Source organism: Plectropomus leopardus, chromosome 1 (genome assembly GCF_008729295.1).
Source record: "Plectropomus leopardus isolate mb chromosome 1, YSFRI_Pleo_2.0, whole genome shotgun sequence".
NCBI classification, from domain to species: domain Eukaryota; kingdom Metazoa; phylum Chordata; class Actinopteri; order Perciformes; family Serranidae; genus Plectropomus; species Plectropomus leopardus.
Window position 1 is genome coordinate 11,685,443 of NC_056463.1, and position 21,520 is coordinate 11,706,962.

The following is a 21,520-nucleotide window of genomic DNA, read 5'->3' on the forward strand; positions in this document are numbered from 1 at the left end:
TTCTTTGTTTCGTTTTCCCCAAATCTTGTGTAAGCTAAATTCTGTTGTAGTTCCTGTCCCTGCTTTCGCTATCTCATTTCTCAAAAATTCAGCCTACGCAAGTCCTCTTTTCTGATTAATATGCTTTTTCTCTGAATTCCCATTTCTCTGTAGGCCATTACGTCATAGATTTACACATCTTGAACTTCTTGAACTTCTACTATATGAAAAATCAAGATAAAACCGAAGTAACTACTGCTGAGTTATTGAGTGTGATGTGCATGAAAGCAATATTTAAATGTATGTTTTAATGTTACTTTAAATGTTAACCATTAAAAAAAAGAAACACCAAGAACATTTCACAGGCTATTCTAACCAGTATTAAGAATAAACCAAAAGTCTAACATTGACTGATATAACAGAAAAGTATTGCAGTGATTTCAACAAAAGCCATGGGTGTGATGCTACTAACAATACAACACCATACTAATATGTGAAGTATATTTGGCAGAATTTGCATGAAACTATGATTTTGCAACCTAGTTTAATGGAGTTCATCTGTCCCTGAAGATATTTAAGGCAGAATGACTTGATTTTGAACAAAAACACAATGGGGTCAAACAGTGTTTTGTCAATAAACATTTCTAAGAGTTTGTTATGTCACCAAGGACTTAGGAAAGACAGCCACAGAAAAGTTTGAGTTGAAGATACACCTGACACTAAATTAATCGTCAACTCTTTTTCTTGTGTCATTCTGATCAAGCTGCTACCTTCAGCTGTGGACTCGCATATTGTTTGATATACTAAAATATGGAGCATTATTATTTCAAGACTACCCGAAACTAATTTTTCAATATCTTTAAGAAGAAATTGCCTGTGTGGCCTTCTCCCCTTAGCTTTGGCAAGAAGACTGACAAATGCAGTGTTGAAATTCAGTACTAATAGATAATGTTGCTCCAACCATTTATATTAAAACAAACATAGACACAATGCTGGACAACTTTCAAGTTATATATTAAAGAAGGCTTGTTTTATGTACAAAGTAAATTCTGAACACAGACCAACCAGGAGAACCCTGAAGATGAGGACAAAACTGGTCATGATGAGAGATGTTTACATCTGAAGACAACCATGGTGGTTCTGGGTACAATAAAATTATAGAGTGCTCCAAGGTTGACGTTTTTCTGTAGGTCGACCCAGAGGCTAACGTCGCCCTGGTTCCCCTGTCAAAAAGGCAATGGGATTTTTCCATTGGATTTTGGATCATTGCAGAAAGTTACATGTTTTGTTTTGCAAGATAATCTTCACAAATTAATTCCACTCCCAGGATTTTTGAAACATAAATGCAATAGCCAGAAATAAAAAGCTAATGTTGGGCTATAAATGAACAACACTACGGTCGCATAATCACCAAAATGAGGCTGTAAAGCCGCGTTCGTCGTGGTTCGCTGTGATGACAATCGCACCACAAACAACTTTACATCCTCATTGTTGTGGTGACAATGCAATCATACAATTATGGTATTGTTCATTTCTAGCCTGACATTATAGGGTTAGGACAGCAACAGTATATTTAGCACTGAGACCAAAATTTGGTATTAAAAAAGAAAATATTTGCACTGAAGACATAAAATATTATTTCATTTTATTTTATATATATTTTTTGCATTCTGATGAATTTTTCAATGACAGTCAATTTTTTTCTTCACATCTTTTTTTTAGTGTTTTTTTTAAAATATATTTTTCTCAGTTTCAACTCTGTCACTGGTGTGGTGTATGAAACAACTTACACTGAAAAGTAAAAAACATGAAAAAAAAATAAAGATTGTCATTGAAAAACAAATGACAGCAAAAAATATTAAAACAAAATAAAATTATTTTTAATGCTTGCTTTATGCTGTTGTTGTTTTTTTTTTTCAGTTCCAATGTTTTCCCTTTTCAACACCAAATTTTATTTTAAGTACCAAAACTTAATGCCAATGTTTAGCTCCATATATTGTTAGCTTTGCACTGGCAACTAATATGGTTCAAAAATCATATAATGGACATGCATTTGTGAAGATTATCTTGCCAAACAAATCATGTAAGTATCATGCATGTTTGTGTGCCACAGTGCCTATTTTCTGCAATAATCCAAAAATCGAATGGAAAAATACATTTGGCTTTTTGTGGAGGGAACCAGGGCAACGTTGACTTCAAGGCTGGCCTGCAAATAAACGTTATCTCTGCAGCACTCTACAAGAGGATCAAAAGATGATGCAACAACATGGAAAAGAGATGCAGGTGGTCTCAAAGCCTGGTCAACAGTGACCATTTGTTTATTTGTCTACACAAACATAACCATTTCTTGCTCAACACATGGTATGTGTGCTACAGAGCTCAGCTCTTGTCGAATGTTTCTTAGAGAGCATTTAATTCATTGCAACAAACTGTCACAACTACGTCATCCAGTCATCCAGCTTCTGACTAGCTCACTGGCAAGCCAGCTTTCGTTGTGCCTCAGAAAAAAAAAAAGATAGAACAATGCTCCTAAGACAGGAACAATAATACTGTATGGATGAAAAGCATAAATGAACCCCATCATTGAAAGTCGACAAAAATGACTATAATCGCCTACCCCCTTTCGTCCCACCCATCTCCTCTCCTTTCTGTATCTCTCTTTCCAAAATATCCCAAGAAGTGGGATGCTGCCTAACGTGAGGGCTTTTTAAGGTTAATTAAGGTCACTTTCGGTGCGGGTGTGGGAGCGGTGCATCAGGGGGACTCTCAGGGACAGATACCGGAGGACAGGAATGGGACTTAATGCTATTATGTTTGCTGAGAGCCTCATCGAAGTCCAGCTGCTGGCCGTTGATAGTGATGTCCATGCAGCCGTGGTAAAAGGCCGTCACAGGGGTGTTAGGTAATGGGACATCGTCTGAAAGAGAAGGAGAGAGGGGGGAAAGTCTGTGAGACTTACAGAGAGATTTTTAATGCCAAAGTCATAACATGCTACACAAAAATGCTTGAAATAATATCACAAACAACAAAATAAACTCATTCAATAGGTACAACATTTAATTTAGGTTTTAATCTAGCGCCATCACCTGGTCATAAATGTAAACTGTCCAATGTTTTGGTGCAAGAATCCTGCAAAAGTAATGATATTCCCTCTCACCTCAGTTTTACCTATGCATTTAATGCTAATAGGATCTCTGTACTCTGTTATATAAATGAAGATGATGATGGTAAACATCATTCCTGCTAAACATCAGCATGTTAGCATTGTTACTTTATGACAGCATCCTGATAGGCATTCAGCTCAATGTTTAAGTATACACTCACAGAGGACCTCACATGAGTAGCCAACAGTGATGTTGTTACAGCACATTAAAGAGGATTTTCCATCTAGCTTTGCTTGAACATTTTCCAGGGTAAGGATAATTCAGATAAAGCTGAGAAAAAGATGAGGACTGGTTGGTATTCATACTGAAATGAGTATAACCAGGAAGCCACGATGGCCCAATAAAGGAACACTAAACCCATCAAATGACCATTTTTACATCAAGTGCTCAAAAATATATGATATAAATTGTTTTGGAGTTTTCTCGCATGCTTCAAGTGAACAAGAATCCAAAAATGGCAAATACTAGCCCCTTTCACACTTGCACTGCAAACCTGATATTATCTAGACATTAACCAGAGCTGTGTGTGAGAATGTAAATGTCCAAATCAGTTGATCCGGACATTAAAATGACTTTAGCGTGCCTGCTCCCTGGTACAAAGTCTGTGTAATGTCCAATAAAGCTCATGTGAATAGAGTAGGTAACTGTCCAGTAAATTCCCAGCAAGCGACTGGGCTTGTTATTGATGTTTCTATCATGTAGCCCATGCAAAAAAATCCAAAAAACTGGCATCCAAGGGTGAAGAGGAAGGGTCATTTACACAAGGACCGCAATAAAAATGTCCAAATGGAGACATTTTGGAACTTCTGTCAATAAAGGCCAATGCCGAAATCATCAAAAAAATTCAAGGAACAGCAAGAGACTCTCTTGTTTATGACCAAATGACCTGCATCCTGCATATTTTATTTTATCCGGGCGCCGCTCCTTGCCTGGACCAAAGGGAGTATTTCCAGTAGGTGGGAACGCTTCTTACTCAAACAATCTCCTCTTGTCCGCTACATGTGTAACACTGAAGCTTTGGATATTGTTCAGACCATTGGAGTTCTTATAAAGAAAATGGCTTTGATGAATTGAAGTCACTGGCGACTGGGTTACACAACAGCAAAACTATATTAAAACATCCGTTTACAAACTCTCTCACAACTTATCCAGTACAATACAAGTCACGTGCATCCAAGAGCAATTGCGTCATTTTTGGATTCTTTGTTCAATGTAAAGGCATGTGTGAAAAATGTTTTCTTCATAAATTCAAAGGTCACGGGGTAAGTTATTGATATACAAATGGTCATTTGGGGGGTAAAGTATTCCTTTGATGGTTCAGCTTCTTAATCATGCTCATAGTTAATTTTGAAATAGTTACTTTTGTACTTTTGCTCTGTACTTAAACTAACCTGGTATCCCACCAATGTAAGTGCTGACAGGGTTCTGCATGGTGCTGTTGAGGCGCTGCAGTGCCTCCCGCAGGTCCCCAGACTGCATGTAGGTAACAGTGGACGAGTTGGCTGAGATTTGGATTTCTGTAGAAGTCACATTCAGCTGCAACATCAGCCGGTCAGGGTAACACAACATCAGCGAGTCCAGCGTTGCCACGGAGACACCGTCCAAGAACACTTGCAGGTTCTGGAGCACCACATCGCAAAAGTTTGTTTGTTTATGTGTGAAGACACACAGAGATACACATGCTAACTTCCAACAAAAGTGTAAATAAACTTACAGCATCTTCTTCTCCCTGCGTTACAACAGCAACCGACAGGGGGACAGTGTGGTTGTGGACAAGAGCAAAGAGGACACCTGTGCTGCTGGACGGACGTATATTCATCTTAACATCCACGTTCCAGCTCCCAGAATCACCTAGACGTACACAAAACAAAACACAGAAATCTCTCTTTGAATATTCTCCAAATATGCTTGTCAAGAGAGTTTTTGTTCCTAAAATCTTGAAAGGTTCTTGCTGTATAGCGACAGCGCACCAATTTGTTTTTAAACCCCTTGAGTTATGGGGCTGAATAATGTCTGAAAAGTATTTTTGCAGAACATTATGATGTCACAGTGAAGATGACCTTTTAGCTATAAAATGTCATCACTTCATCATTTTATTCTATTTTTATCAAGACATTTGTGTGAACTTTTGCAACAACATAACATAACAAGTTAATCTTGAGTCCAAGTCCACGTTTGTGCCAAATTTAAAGAAAGTCATTCAAGGTGTCCTTAAGATACCAAGAATGTGATGGATGCAAGATCAAGGTGATCGACATTTGACCACCAAAATCTAATCGGTTCATTGTTACATCAGTTCAGTTCATTGTACAAGCAAACATCTGTGCCAAATGTTAAGAAATTCCCTCAAAGCATTCTTGAGAATGGGACAGATGGACGGACAACCGGAGCACATAATGCCTCCTGCCTTGGCTATTGCCGACCTGGAGGTTTAAAAAAACACACACATTTGGTGACACCCCCACGCTGCCTTTAAAATAAGGCACATTGCTCCAAATATTTGGTCCTGTGACACTGTGCTTTGGCTGCTTAATGTCACAAAATATTTATGATGGATCAAACACAGAGGCCAAACTTTCCCATAGGGGTTAATAATAAAGTGTAACTTAACTTACTCACTGTAGTCAATGTTGAAGTGTGCCAGTCCTCCCCCGGTAAAGAAGGACCCTCGTTCCACATACACAAAGCAATGTTTACTCTTCTTCTCTTGGATGACCTCTTTCACCCCAGACGCTCCCTGATTCATCAGGTTCCAGCCCCGGATGCAGCCGTCAAGTCGAGGGTTGATCTAATGGATAAGTGGATACACACACTGAGTACAACACTAGTTTGGAGCTAGTCCAATGTAAATCCTAATTTATTGATTTCACTAATTTTATTAAGGTGATTCAATCAGATGTGGTCAAAAGGAAGAAAGAAAACTATGTTTGCCAGCTGATTGATTGTGTGTGCATGCTATCAGACCACTTGCTTACTGGTTTGATGACGTTGTCGGTGCGATTGGGCAGACCAGCGATATACACCTTGGTCTCCAATTTGCCGTTAACTGAGGTGAAGAGACTCTCTGGGCTGTTGATGCTCATCACAGCTTCCTTGCTGATCTTCACGCTGATGCTGCTCTCCAGTTCATCCACAGAGATCTGCATGTTGCAAATATAGTATTATCATAACTCCTTCTCACTGTGAGATAACAGTTTAGCACCACTGCACATACTTAAACAACCCACTTTCCATCATTTCAGTTCATCGATAAGCACTTCAGCTCCCAAAATAGTTCAGAAAACGTTTATGTCACCAAAGGGGCAATTTGTGGTAAAGCACAGCAAACAAATAACATAACATGGACACAATTTCAACACAGAACATTAAGACGACAAACGTCTATGATCATCATCTACCAGAAGAAGTACCGCCTCAAGGTTCAACGCCTCCGCCAACCTGTCAAGTTACAGTTTACATCCAAGTCTGTCCAGACTCATATGTTGCCATGACAATAGACAATGCTTCAAATATGAGTGTTGCTGCAAAGACGCTACAAACTCTAAAAAGTGGACACCCAAAATTAGTTAGTATTATCAATCTGAACAAATGTCTGCCCTTCTTTGTCTTCTTCCATCTTCAAACTCCTTACATGTGATCACCAATACACAGCGATTAAGTTTTGTGACTGCATCTTGCACAGTTACAACTCTATTGTTATTCTGTCATTCATACAAACCCCTGGCAATATACTCAAAATGACTTTGGTGGTTGCTACAACTGGTGCCATTAGTCCACATGTTGCCATGATGACACAAACACACACACTCACACAGACTCACAAAATGAAAACAATACCAGACATTGGGACATTTTCATGGCCGGTTAAGACATATTTTTGCACCGTTGTATGTGTATTGTTTAGGAAATTTGTGGACGACAGCTCTTTCTCACCACATGCCACTGTCCATCGTTGATGGCTTTCCCTCCGCTGGTGACCTTGAATGTGTGCTGGTTTTTGAACTGGACTTCGATGCGACCGCCCCTTAGCCCCAGCATGAACCATGAGTCCTGCGAGGACTCTGCGTACAGCACGACTCCCTCTGGGTCAAATGTGCGAAAGTCAAACTCTGCTGCAAACCTAACAGCCAGAAACAGGAAAACAGAAACGTGACTTTACACAGTAATGTAACAGTAATTATACTCAGATGTTATTGTATTGTACGCATATACCAGTGTTTTATTCCAATCACTTTCCAAGCATTTCCAGATTACATTCATTTCAGTATGATATGAAAATCAATTTCAAGCAACCTGGAACTTGCTTGGGATGATTTCATAATTGTCTTTGACATTTTTGTTTCACGTTCTCTGAGATGGAGCTTTAAGCTGCATCTTATGGTCTGAAGGTGATCAATATTTATCTACTCTATCCTGAAAGCAGAAAAAGTACTGCTTCCAGTGTTAAAGATACTCTGACTTTTTGTTGTGGCATAAAGCAGTCCAGGTGTTAATTTACACTTAATGAGGTAAAAGACACACTTTATGATCCTTTAATAAAAGTACATTTGCGTGTCTGTAAGAAACCCTTACTTTGTGTTCTCTGGCAGACGGAAGCGCAGGTAGATGACAGGAAGACCTGTGAACTGCTCCCCGAGGTAAAGCATCTCTGGGTGTCTGTAGTCGTACAGTTCCACACACACAGGAATATTTTCACAGTATCGTTCATCCTCCGCCAAACGCAGACCCTGACGACCATCACAGTGGCACGCATAGCTGCCAACTGTGTTTATACAAGTCCCGTCGCACACGTTAAACTCGCACTCATCTACATCTGCAAAGACGAAGAGAAGAAAAAAGATTACAGGCTATGCAGTCTGTTGTAGCTGTTTAACTGAAGGTGTGTAATTACAAAATATGTACCTTCAACACACAACAGTCTGATTCAATGGTACAGTTTTGTCAGATGTTGGATTATATGACTCTTGATGGTAATTTCAGGGCTCACCGTTGCAGGTCTTGGAAGTGAAGTTATATTTGAAACCCAGGGGACACTGGCACTCATACATGCCCGGCGTGTTGACACATTTAGCCGGTTCTTGACAGATACTGGGGTACATCAGGCATTCATTGATATCTGGAAAAACAGTAAATAAAGATGAACAATGGGACACGACTGAAAATACTGCCATTTGTTTTTTGCCGAGTGAATAAACATGCTTGAGTTTAACTGCCTCATGTATTTCAACTCTGTACTGTTAGGCTAACATTACTAGGTAACTTTAGCTACTACTTTCTGCCTGCTAGGTCAACCGTTACAGAGATCAGGTGAAATGCTATTAAAAATCTGGGTCTCAGCTGAAAACATGCAGAAATTGTCACAGAGCATTGCGATAGCAACCAACTTGAGCCGCTGCAGCAAAGACCTAGTCTCTGTACATGAGGCGCCCACTCTTACTGAGCTACTGGACGCCCCTAAATCTGCTGTTTCTCATTGAATTTTTAATATCTTTTTTATTTCTCCCTTTTACATCCTACTATTTTTGGGAATTTGTTTGCTTTTGGCCTTTGTTTTTTTTCCGAATTTAATTAAGCTGTAGCTTATGTCAATTATAAAGCTAAAACAATCTCAACTGTGAATATTTGCTGCTGTTCTCTTTACGCTGTTTATCTGACAAAATAAACAATTTGAAGATATTACATTGGGCTTGGGGAAAAGGTGAGGCTTATTTTTCCACATTTTCTCATTGAGATATAAATGATTTGCTTTAGAAATATTACCTGAAAAATTATTATTGCTAACCTTAATTCTTAATCAAGAAATAGTTATAACAAAGCAGTGTTTGCTTGCAACTTGTATGTTTTGTTTTGGAACATGTCAACATCAATCACTCAACATTCATGCATAATTTGGGATACGGGCCACGTGCAAAACCATCTGTACGTGCTTCTTAATCTCTGCTGTCCATTTTAAAAAGGACAAAGCAAATTTACCAAAGTGATTCAGTCCATGTTTGTGAAGACTTTGTACTCAGCAAGCCTTAACACACTCTTCGGTAAACACTGAGTGAACATCCCACTCAAAAAGTGGACAAGTAGAAATATGCAGAAATCAGATGAAAATCATCAAACAAGCAGGTTCTGACAACTCAGAGATGTGACTCTGGTGGTCTGTTTACAGTGAAAAAGGATGGATCTTTTCAGATGTTAAAAGCTTTTTCACATGCTGTTACATAAGGGGTCACCTCAGGTCAGCTTTGAAATAACAAATGGATCAGAGCCCGAGGACAACAGCTGGACGACAGAGATTTTGTTATGAAGTGCTTAGGGTTCCACCGTCTATATGAATAAATAAAAAGGAAGTTATCAAAAGGGATAAAGCGTCCTGTAGAAATGTGTGTGTTTGTTCAGCTGCTTAACAGCACTATATGTCCCTCTTCCATAGAAAAACAGATGGATGTCTTCATATACAGTATGGGACATAAGAGCCAATAATACACACATATAAAGTACATAGACTGTATATTTCATTTCTTTGCTGTAAATAATTAATTAAAGGGATAGCTCACCTCAAAATCAAACATACATATTTTTCATCTTACCTGTAGTGCTATTTATCAGTTTAGATTGTTTTGGTGTTGAGTTGTCAGTGTTGGAGATATCTGCCTTCTCGTGAATATAATGGAACTACTTGCGGGGCTCAAAGCACCAAATAATACATTTTAAAAACTAAACAAAGCAGCGTTTTTGGATAAAACAGTTCTGGTGACACTCTAAAAGAAACGGCCCACTCAGTAGCTACCCTGAGAACTACATACCTTCTGTTTGCACCTCAGTGGTTATATATGACAACTTTCGCTTTGACGAGTCAAAATCGCATTGTATTTCCTCCACTGCATATATTCTCAGTAATGCTTGGACTTCACTGTCACATCTGTCTGTGTTTTCTTTCGTTTCTTTCTTTACAAGCTGTTGGGGTTTTTTTGTGTGTTTTTCTGTTGTTTACACAGCTAAAAAGTTTTTAAAAATGGTGGTTGCTGGCAATGCATTAGCTATATTTGACCAAAAAAATGTACACTTACAACGCCTGGACCAATCACCGTACAATTACATCACTCATTGTTCCTCCTCTGTTTGAAGAGAACCAAGTCTAAAATAGGAGCAAAAAATCCCTCAAAATGGTTCTATAAGAACTACAATCATTCTTAGTTCTTATGATGTGAACACAACAAAAAGGGAGGGAACAATAAAAAAGTTCCTCAGGTTTGAAAACACTTTAGTCCTTTTCCAGAAATCATATCCCGGGGACTGATCCACAGACCTTGATATGAGCAGTTTCATGTAGGAACTATTTTCTTTCTACTGGCCACCATATCACTGCGCAGAAGGAAGCATGCATCAGCTCATGGACAAAAGGCTCATGCTCGTGACAGCTCAAGATGCAAGCAATAACGGCGTCCTCCTCGGCTGAGCTGTAACATTAGTTAGCTCAGTGATGCTAGGTGAGCTCACAGTAGATGTACACTTTCTTCTGCACTATTATACGGATGGTGGGTGAAATACTAACTACATGAAACTGGTTGCAACAAGTTTGTTGATTATCTTAAATAACCAAGTCATGATTTCTGATGAGAGTCAATACTGTTGAGTTTTTCCCAACGTATGTTTTGGCACTTTGAGCACCACAAGCCGAGTGCCATCTAGTGCCATTATATTAAAGACAAGATGATTACACATCTCTACAGCCGATATCTCCCAACACTAACTGACTAACTAACTGTCACTTTAAAATTTAAATTATTCATAACATTAATGCAGTTTAGCTGCACAAATTGCAACTGAACGGAGTCTTACCCACACAGTTGATATTGTCATTGATGAAGTAGCCATCTTCACACATGCAGTGGAAACTGCCGGGTAAATTGTAACATTTTTGGTTGCATCCTGCTGGAAATTCAGGATCTGAACACTCGTCGATGTCTGCCCAGTAAACACAACACACGACATTTATCATCAGCCCATTCAATGATTTCAAAGAAACTTAAATTTATCGCTTTATATATTATTTTTATATATACAATAGATAAAGAATGTTAGACAAAAAAACACAGAGATGTTTGCTGAACTAAAACATTTAAAATCCCAAACCACAACTCACCATCCTCACAGCGTAGCCCTTTCCAGCCAGGTTTACACTCACACGTGAAGGAGGCCTGGCCGTCCACACAGCGCACTGAACCTTCCTTGTAGCATGGAGGTGGTGTGCACTGGTCACTGATCTCTGCCACGCAACAAACAGTTTTGGACACACACAGGATGTTAATAAAAGCCTTGATAGAAGCCTTTTAGATTATCTTTATTAGCCCTGCAGACTAACTGACATAAAAAGCCCCTCACCCTTCACGCAGGTGCGAAGGTCTGACGGGATGGCGTCTGAGTTCGGGTTATTGATGCCGACACGATGTGAACCCAGACATGCTGCAACAAAAAGTTTTCTTTATCGGAAAAGACTGGTAGACGAAAAATAAAACTGATACCAAAACATATTAAGAGTCACAAAAAAATTCTGCAAACTTACCAACATATCTGGGGTAGAAGTATTCCTAGAAAAAACACAACACGTTTATCCAGTTTATTTAAACTCACATTGGACAATAAGGAAAGGAAGACAAAAAAAGGAGAGAGATCACAGCCCACTGTGCTCTGAATACATTTTCTACATTTTCCAAAATATTCTGAAAGTAATTGGATATTTCAAAATAGGGCTGGGTGGAAATCAAATATCACAATGTTTCTGACCAAATAACCTCAAAATTGATATTGCAAAGATACCATAGGGTTGACTGTGTTTTTACAAAATATTTAGATGAGATTTTTTTTTATAAATAATCATCAGTAATGAAGACTAAGTGGGTTAAGAAAAAAAAACAGCATACTCACATATTACAATATCCTAAATGTAAGATGTTATCTTGTCTTGTGTCATAATATATATGTATATATAAAACAGAGCCCTATTTCAAAGATAAAGCCCTGATCTGGAGCTGAAATGTTTAGTCTATAAATCTACTAGTCAATTGAAAGTTTTTATTTCAGTATTTGATTTCAGTAAAAAGGAAAAAAACTTAAAATGAATTAGCGCTGTCTTAATAATATTGTCATGATATGTACAGGAAAATTGAAAAAAAAAATCATGGCAAATAAATTACGCTCAGAATAGTGTAAGGAGAGTCCATGACATTATTTGCTATTTTCAGCTTTTTTTTAGCAACACATTCATCAATAATAAAAATGATCATTAGTAGCAGCCCTAGTCTGACCTTTTCGCTCTCACTGCTTAAATGTCCAGTGTGTGGGATTTAGTGCATGGATGTACACAGAGAACCAGATACAGCATTTGAGGCCGCCCTGTTCACTTCAATGAAAGATGCTCAGTGGCCCACAAAGCAAAAAAAAGCTCGACTTCTCATGTGTGGAGCAAGTGTACTGCAGACTTGTGCCGGCCAAGGGGCTAAATTAAAAGTTTAGCCCTCTGCTAACTTGATTAAAGATAAAATTATTTAATAGTGTGGCTCTACTAGACTTTCAAAATGTTAACAGACTGAATGGATCATATCCCAATAGTGAAACCAGTCATTTATTGGGGGCTGTGACACAACAAAAATGTATTTGCTGATTTACTGACATCTTTTTTACAATGCGATGCAATGTTTTTTAGGCCCAATGGAATCTAATGACAGACCTGGAAGCTGTAGTTACATGGTTTGGCTACTATCAAAAAAATGGCCTCGATGCCTTGCAAACTTTCTGGGGGACAGATTCAAGGGCATCTAGCCTTGAGGTTGCAGAAGTGAAACTGAATTTAAACTTGGGGCAGCTTTGGCTCAGATGGTAGAGCGGGTCGTTCTCTAATCGAAGGGTCAGTGGTTCGGTCAGTCAACATGTCAAAGTATCTTTGGACAAGATACTGAATCCCAAATTGCTCCTAATGGCTGTTTCTTTGGTGTGTGAGTGCATGCAAATGTTTAAAAAAAACTGAGTAGCAGGTGGCACATTGTAAAGCGGCCTCGAGCACCAGTGTATGAATGTGTGCGTGAATGTGACTCAGTGTGAAAGTACTTTGAGTGGTCAACCTACTAGAAAAGTGCTATAAACGTGCCATGCAGGCCTAAACTTCTCCCGTATGCAAGGTGTGTGGAAGAACTACGGAGACTGACGCAAAAACGTGAAAAAGCGAATGGCCGTATCTACAGCCACTAGGTGGGTTTCCATTAATGCAAATTGAAATTGTGAATACAAAATACGCCTAATGGAAACAAGTCAATTTTAAATAAACTCCCATTTATCACAAATATGTTTTTACGCTTGCATGAGGTGGTATTTCAGGCAATCCGAAAAAGCTATATTTCGCAAAACGTTTTTTTTTGCTTTTATAGGTCACATGATGAAGAAAGTGGCTTCCTCGGGCAGGCGCTACAGGAGGTGTTATTGCATCACATAACTCTTCAAAAGTTGATCATCCGGAAGTTTTGAGTCCATAATTGTTGTCTATCACCTCCCTCATACGTGGTCACTCCCATGTATAATCGCTGGCATATCACGCCTACATTGCCTTCAATTGTTAATAATGACGGCTGGTGCGGTGGCTGCTACAGAAATAAGCCTGCTAATATTCACCTTGCTTCTTGGAATGTTAGTTTTGCTCAAATCTGTAATGGGAACCCACCTACTGTTTGGTTTGTCTATTCTGTGCTACTGTGAAAACAACATGACAGACTCTGTGGAGGAGGACCCACTCCATTTGTAGATATAAATGGCTGATTCTAAGTTAACTAAAACAAACAAAAATGACAACATTATAAATATTTAATATAATTTCTGCTGATAAATGATGCAAATCCCACACACTAGACCTTTAATCCATCTCCGACTTTTCACTTCTTCTTTCACACTCCTAGGGGGTCTGGAGCCAGGCTACCTTTCCCTCATAGCAAACCAATAAGATCAGGGGTCGCTGCTCATCTCTTACCGTCTCCGGCTGGTTCTCAAAGATCTCCCTGGCCTCCTCCTTGTTGCACAGCTCCTCGATGCACTCCCTCTCCAAGTTGCCCTTCTTGCTCTCCTCAAACAGAGAGTTGGCTCTCTTGTGCCTGCTCAGGAACTGGGAGGCTGTGCTCTGGCTCAGGACTATAGAGAGACACAGATACAACTCATTTAAACATGCAATGTGAAGTAGGGGTCAACAGATAATGGCAGATTATTGGGGCCGATATTTGGCATTTTGCCGATTATCTGTATCAGCATATTATCTTAATGATCACTGATAAAACTGATTAATGAATAAGTGTACGTATTACACTCAGCAAACACTAGGGCAGGCAGTCTGCAATACATGTAAATAAAGTATCAGCATGGAAGGCACTTTTACATTGTTAAACCTCAGGGAGCTATTGTTATTCATTCATTTTATCATTTAAACTTTCATTGAACTTTCTCAAAAAAAGGTGAAAGGATTTTTCTGCATATGATGTTGAAAGTTTCACTTTTAATTAAACATTTTCTGAAGGTATTTAAACAAAGTTTTGTGTTGGAGTTTGTTATATTTCAAATTCTAAATATATTAAGATGTATTTTAATCATTATTGTAAATATTAGTTCCAAAGAACAGTTATCAGTCTCATTAACTACTAATAATCGATATTGGATGACCCCTATTGTAAGTGCTCGTCTACTACAAAAGCAGAACTATACAAACCCATTGACTGTGCAGTGATACTCTAACATGTGTGATTAATACAACCAGGCATATGCAGCTACATTATAACAACACATGACTGATCCCAGCAGGAATTCAAGTCCTCCTGACAGATGGCTGATGTGGCTGCTGTCTGCATGGACAAAGTGGACAACCTAATTACTCTTCTGTGATTTGGTTTGAAAAAAAGAGGGGGTGGGGGGTCATTGCGAAATCGTTATTTCCCAGAAATGACCTCTGGTTGTTGTAAGAAGCAGCTCATGTTGTCCAGGCATTATTTCACGGAGTAGAAAGGAGTCATGACCCCTCACGCTTCCCATTTTGCTTCTAAAGTTATAAAAGCCGTTTCCAACTAGTCACATCCAGGCTGAAAGCTGCTTTCAATCTGAGGCTCTGGGACTAAACACAACTCTAACAGGCGATTCCGTGAACTGCTTCACTACGTAAGGGTTCAAAATGCAAACCGCAAAAAGCAAACACTGACATACTTACATCGATAAGCATCGACGAGCGTCACGAGAAACACGAGACAAGCCAAGGATTCCCCAAGTGCCCGTTTCTTTCTCCACATAGTCGAGCCGTTCTTCCTGCTAGGCCACGGTTTGGCTCTGCGTAAAGACTGGCTGAGGGCAGGAAAAAACTTTATTCTTCCCGAAAGTGTTTTCGTAGGGCGAGGGGGGAGTGGAGGAGGCTGCCAGGAGAGCAGATATACACAGGGGTATGACTGGAGGCAGCTAGGGAGCGCTGCTGACACACACACACACACACACACACACACACAGAGACACACACACACACACACACACACACTGTTTACTTAAGGATACATGCATGTTGCTGCTTTGAGTAGCTGCAACTGGCAGAAAATATCTCTCTGCAAGTTGCACTCACTTTGTAAGTCACACACTGTTGGAGAGCAGTGAACTACATCTGTGCAAATTGGTTTGATTTTGGAGAGAACAACTTAACAAGCCATGGCCCAAAAATTTGGAATTGAAATTACTGGAAAATAAGGAAAAAGAGTAAAAACTAAAACAAAAAACAATGACCAAGTGTTGATTTTTTTTAAAAGGGCATTTATTTAATAAACACATATTTTAAAAATAATAAAAAATAAAGCACTTTATTTATGGGCACCTTTCAGGACACTCAAGGTCACCTTACAGAAATAACAATAATAAAACAGCAAAATATCAGGACATAAGTAAAACAATATACTGTAAAAGGCTAAAAAAAATACAGTAAAGGTCACAACAATGGTCACAGAATAAGCAAATATATGTTTTGAGGCTGGATTTGAAGATGGGGACAGAGACGATGTCATGGATGGTTTGTGTTCCAGTGATGAGGGGCTGCACAAAAATATTATAATTATTATATAGTTTTCTGGGCATTTTCCTTATTTTTCTTTTTTCTTTTTTTTTTAAATAATGTTCCAATCAACTTAGTATTTTTATTCCTTCTGTCTTCTAAGTTCTTGCAATTTATGGTTTATTTCTCTTCATGTTTAAGAAAGAAATTAAACCAATCTGCTCAGGTTTCAAGGGGTCAAATAGCTTGTGAAAGGCGTCTGAACGCAGCACAAGACAACTGATGTAAAATTTTGCAGTAGTTCAACTATAGTTGCATGGTCATTTAAAACAGTAACTTTTTTTGCCATTTTTGTCTGTAATCAACTACTACAGCCTACAAACAATTTCAAAATTGTTGCATGCTGTTTAAGAAGTTACATGGTAAACTATATATACATATACATATATTCCATTGGAGTATCTGTACAGTATCCCAGCTTTATGTTAGAAGTTGCTAGAATGACATTGCAGTTTGAATCCCATATTCAATGTTAGTGATTTCACGAGTGTAAAAGTACCACGTTTCTCCACATCTGCTGTTCCACTGAAAGACTCGCACCAATGGGATCTTTTTGCTCCACCATTTAGACAGAATAGAATATGCATGGCATGCAGTAAATGCAACAAAGACTAGGATTTCAAATAGACATTTGAAAACAGCATCCTTTTGAAGTTAGGCCAAAAAAATCCGATGATTCACTACGTGATGGTAGACAAAAGAAAGCCGGTGGACCACAGTGGAAAATAGCTTGACATCATTTGGAAGGCATGTATCTGACATTGATTGTAGACCTTTTAACAGCAGATGTTTGACTTTTTTTGTGGGAAAAAAACACATAAAATCTGTTCCATTTGTCCCACTAAGCCACACCAGGAACACACATTAATTTATGTTATTAATTACACCTGTGCTTTTCCATCAAAATGTGAAAAAGGTCCGGAATGATCGAATTGAATTTGCAAAAGGCAAAATGCACCACAGCTAAAAAGGCAAACATGAAAACATCCTCCCAAGTCCATTGTGTGACTTAATTGAAACAAAATTAGGCTTTTGATATGAGTCTATAGTTTAGAGGCAGACTGCATGTGTATAACAAATGACACAGACACCACATTTGCATTAATATTGGTTTCATTTAGTTATCCAGGGGAAAAAAACACATCACATTTTCACCATTCATTCAACTGTTTTATGTACACATATAACAGGCTTATTTAATACTTTTAAAATATTTGTACAAAATACACTGTTCTCCCTTTGTAATATGTGTTTATTTTACTGCAGTTTCACTGCAAAAGGTCAGCAGATGTGCGTTAATCATTTGTGATAATTCGATGGGCTTACTGAGGGGTTGTTATCATTATTATTGCATGCTGAAACACCATTATTGCATAAGTCATTCCTTTGTGGGGCTTTGGGGCGGAGGAGTTGCCGTTACTGTAAGTGGCATTACCACACCGAGTGAGCCGATGTTTCTGGGAAGGTTTCGCAGAAAATGATAATAAATATGATTACCAACTTAGGGATGAGAGCTGTTTGGTGGTTTATGCTTCAGTCTGAGTCTCCTCGGTTTTGGCAAGAAAAGAACGCAGCGCTGAGTTTCATAAACCTGAGAAGAGTTAGTATCTGGTGGAAACAAACACTCAAAGTTCAGAGGCTACAGCAATGTCTCAATGATACTGTGTTACATAGATAAAATGAGTGGGGAGAATATATTGGCAAAAGGTTCCTTTAAATGGAACAGTGGTTCTATACAAGAGAAAAGAAAAGATGCACCATATCAGGCCAGAGTAGAGTGTTTCCACACTCTGACGACAGTCTTTAGTTTAATTACAGGCAGTGATTTCTCTTTTTTAACAAGTGGGACTCTGCCTTTCCTGACCTGTAACACTGGGATAATTCAATTGGCAATACAACCCGTCACGTCAGTCGCTCATGCACAGACTGACACACACACATTTGCACAAAACACGCACACACACACACCACAGTCATTCGATTCAGATATACAGCGAGATCTCTGTATGACAAGACAAAGATAGAAAACAGAGTCGAACTGTTGTTCCGTATAGATCAACACGCTCGATAAAGAAAAAGATGTCATCGGAATAATCGCTCGGCTGTTCTGAAAACAGTTTTGAGATTTATAAAAAAACATCTCTCAACAATGATTTTTTTTGTTTGTTTTTCAAAAATTTTATAAAAGTGATGACTGGCACTGTTTGGGATCCTGTGATCACGGGAAACACCCGTGAGGCTACATAACCAGGTACTTAGTTTTGGAAAATACAAAAAAATTGTGGTGGTTTGTAATCACCTGGTTGCACAGGAGGCTACCGTCGCTGTGACTACAGGTATACTTCACATGCACAGGTTTTGGCGAGAGTGAGTGCTGATGAATATGAACGCCAACAAGAGTGGTTGCCTTTGGGGAGTGTAGAACAACACAAAAACAACGATAAATCCGGTACCTTCAACAGATTCTGGGGTTGCTGACTGGTAAGATTCACAGCAGGCAGTATTCTCAGAGGAATGCATATAAATAGGTTTAAAACTACAGGGCGCAGCTTCTCCAAAGTAAGACAAAGCTAACTCACAGAAACAGAAACATTATTAGGCAGCCAACAGGGCAACACAACCAGTAACACACTATCCATTTCACAATCATAACTGGAGACAAGATTGGTTAAAATGTTTGTATATCAGTTAATTAGTAGTTAAAAACTGTCCTTGTTAATGAGCTGTGCTAACATGTAATTTCTGCTTTGTGATAGTTGAAGGAATAGTTTGGTGTTAGTGACTTTTTCCATGTACTCATGATACGTATCCACAGGGGCGTTTTTGGATGTGAGAGGTCACGCCGCTACCCGGCTTTAGATGCTTAATGGGCGCGCCACTAGGTATATGTTCTGTCTTCCCCTGGATTTCAAATCAGACCAACATGGTGGCTGTTTCCCAAACTTTCTTTTAAACTAAGAAAGACTTTCATTAAAATGTGTTTCTGAAAACATCTGAGGTGAATCATTAGTCATGCAGTTGCTGAATCGGTCTTCTTTTAAGATTGACAGCAGTTGAAATGTTTTTCGGGGGTTTCCAGAGGCAGTGAGTCTCGGTGGATGCTGCTGATTTACATAAAGTAACCTACATTCAACTTTATGCAAAAGAGGTGCAGACACCCTGTCTCTCCAAATTCAAGACAGCATTACCAGACTGCATTGCACTGCTGCTTACATAGACAGTGAATGGGAAAGATGAAAATGGCAGATCCTGTGGACACATGTCAGCACCGTCAAACAAACATGGACTTTATGATGTCTTTATGATGTCAAAAATACACATTTTTCCTCTAACTTGTTCTATGTATCAGTCTAGATTGTTTTGTTGTGAGCTGCAGCGTGTTGGAGATATTAGCTGTAGAGATGTTTGTCTTCTCTCCAAAACAATGACATTGGATGGCACTCTGCTTGTGGTGCTCAAAGCGCCTAATCATATAATTGAAAAACAGCAGTGTCTTTTTCCAGAAATCATGACCCTGATTCTCTACATAATTCCCAGACCATGTTGTGAGCAGTTTTATGTAGGAACTACTTTCTTTCAACCATATCACTGTGCAGAAGGAAGTGTGCATCTACTCATGGACAAGTGGCTTCGGTTTGTGACAGCTCAAGATGTGAACATTAACAGCGTCCTCCTCAGCTGAGCTGTAAAGTTTGCTCTCTCAGGGATGCGAGGCGAGCTGGCAGTAGTTGCACTCTTTCTTCTGCGCAGTGATAAAACTGGTGGCTGTAGTTCTGTAGCAATTAAACAGTTCCTCCATAAAATTGCTTACAACAAGGTCTGTGGATTATCTTGAGTAACCAGGTCATGATTTCTGTAGACGCATTGCTGTTGAGTTTTTCAAATGTATTTTTTTTTTTGGCGTTTTGAGCACCACAAGCCAAGTGCCATCTAGTTCCATTACAGCCCATATCGCCAACACTCTTCAATTCACACTAAAACAGTCTAAATTAATAAAGAGCACTGAAGGTAAGAGGAAAAATGTGTATTTTTGATTTTGGGAGTGAGACATCACTTTAAGAGAAACTCCAACTTGACATCCATAAAGATGGTTTTTTAAAAAAGGCATCCATGTGTTTTTCTGACTCATTGTCAAAACTCTCTAAAACTAAACTATTCCTTTAACCCAGATTACACAGGAAAGTGATCTCTAACCGCAACAGAACAAGGCTTCAAATAAAATGTGAAAACTTCATCTGCATCTGTTAGCATGCTAATGATGAGGATTACAAATGAGGGATGAAAGTCATAGCTAACATCAAGCTGCTCTTGGCTGTGCTTGGTCCCGACAATCCCTTCTTGTGTGCCCTCGACCTTCACAGCCTTCCTGAGGGAGTTGGGGACAAAAAAAATAAAAAATAAAAATGGGGGCAACACCGGCGCTTAAAGAGGGGAAAATTACAGTCTGTCCTTCCTTCCTTCTGGAGTGAAATACAATGAACATTTGAACCAATAAAATACAAATCAAACAGATAAAATAAGCTTTTTTAAAAGTGTGCTGCGAGGCTTGTTCATCCATAGATTTGGAGGCAATTAAAGTGCGTGTCATTCACTGTCAAAACTGTCCAGTGAAAACGTTTGTTCTCTTGTCACATCACAGAAAGAAGACCCAAATAGATGTATGCTGTGATTATCTCTTCATTCGTATCCCTCCTTTCCTCCACAATTGTTCCTCCGTTTTTTGTTTTTTCATGCTGATCTGAGGTCTGTCCTCCAAATTTGGAGCGATGCATCTTGAGACACTGCAAAGAAATGTCCATCTAGACAATTCACTCAGTCTAGTATTGACTATTAAAACTATTATTTTCCTTAAATAAGCCAATCAGATGACACTTGTTTCCAAAACAGCATCCAAAAAAGTATAGAAAAAGTGAAATATTCCTTTTGAAGTATGAATACATTGCTTTGGACATAAGTAAAAATGGCTTTTTAAATCTTGTTTTAAGGAAAAATAAAGGTTTCAAACTGAATACTAGACACAGGGCATTGTTAAGATGGATGTTTTTGCAGTAAAGAAAAATATGCTGGTTCTGGGCATCATAAAAACAGTACTCAGGGCTAGATGGAGTAGGTGGAGCTCTCAGACTGCTGGCGGATGTAGCACTGAAAACTCTTGTCTCCGATCGGATGCTCCCTGAGGAGACAAAGAGAAAGATGGTGTTGGCAGGAGGTTACAGAGTGGTCTTTGGAGCTAAAAATAGAACATAAAGAACTATTTTTTGTGGTTAGATTA

The 21,520-nt window shown here is 38.9% G+C and overlaps 2 protein-coding genes across 3 annotated transcripts in view; both read right to left on the minus strand.

Annotated features, from left to right (window-relative positions):
* Nucleotides 1-2,263: 2,263 nt before the first annotated feature.
* On the minus strand, nucleotides 2,264-15,534 carry pros1 (protein S). The gene is made up of 14 exons (XM_042492577.1): nucleotides 15,370-15,534; nucleotides 14,152-14,309; nucleotides 11,701-11,725; nucleotides 11,520-11,600; nucleotides 11,281-11,403; nucleotides 10,977-11,102; nucleotides 8,131-8,259; nucleotides 7,716-7,956; nucleotides 7,077-7,263; nucleotides 6,119-6,283; nucleotides 5,763-5,931; nucleotides 4,858-4,994; nucleotides 4,535-4,763; nucleotides 2,264-2,896 (listed from the first exon to the last, which is right to left on the minus strand). Exons 1-14 carry the CDS (start codon nucleotides 15,446-15,448, stop codon nucleotides 2,703-2,705), a joined length of 2,043 nt encoding a protein of 680 aa, XP_042348511.1. The 5' UTR covers nucleotides 15,449-15,534; the 3' UTR covers nucleotides 2,264-2,702.
* A 1,809-nt stretch (nucleotides 15,535-17,343) lies between these two features.
* Nucleotides 17,344-21,520, minus strand: part of rasa3 (RAS p21 protein activator 3) — a 58,508-nt gene continuing 54,331 nt past the window's right edge. For both annotated transcript variants that reach the window (XM_042492609.1, XM_042492602.1), the window contains exon 24: nucleotides 17,344-21,421. In XM_042492609.1, the coding sequence (XP_042348543.1) occupies nucleotides 21,346-21,421 (76 nt within the window). In that variant the 3' untranslated portion in view covers nucleotides 17,344-21,345. The remainder of the gene's footprint in view (nucleotides 21,422-21,520) is intronic.

Bases quoted from the DNA above. Each gene is read 5' to 3' on its own strand.
- pros1 (XM_042492577.1), bottom strand. From the start codon at position 15,448: ATGTGGAGAAAGAAACGGGCACTTGGGGAATCCTTGGCTTGTCTCGTG. The intron at 8,260-10,976 runs GTAAGACTCCGT...CTGTTTTTCCAG, and splicing joins TGACAATATCAACTGTGTGG to ATATCAATGAATGCCTGATG. The intron at 2,897-4,534 runs GTTAGTTTAAGT...CTTCTCTTTCAG, and splicing joins TTACATTGGTGGGATACCAG to ACGATGTCCCATTACCTAAC.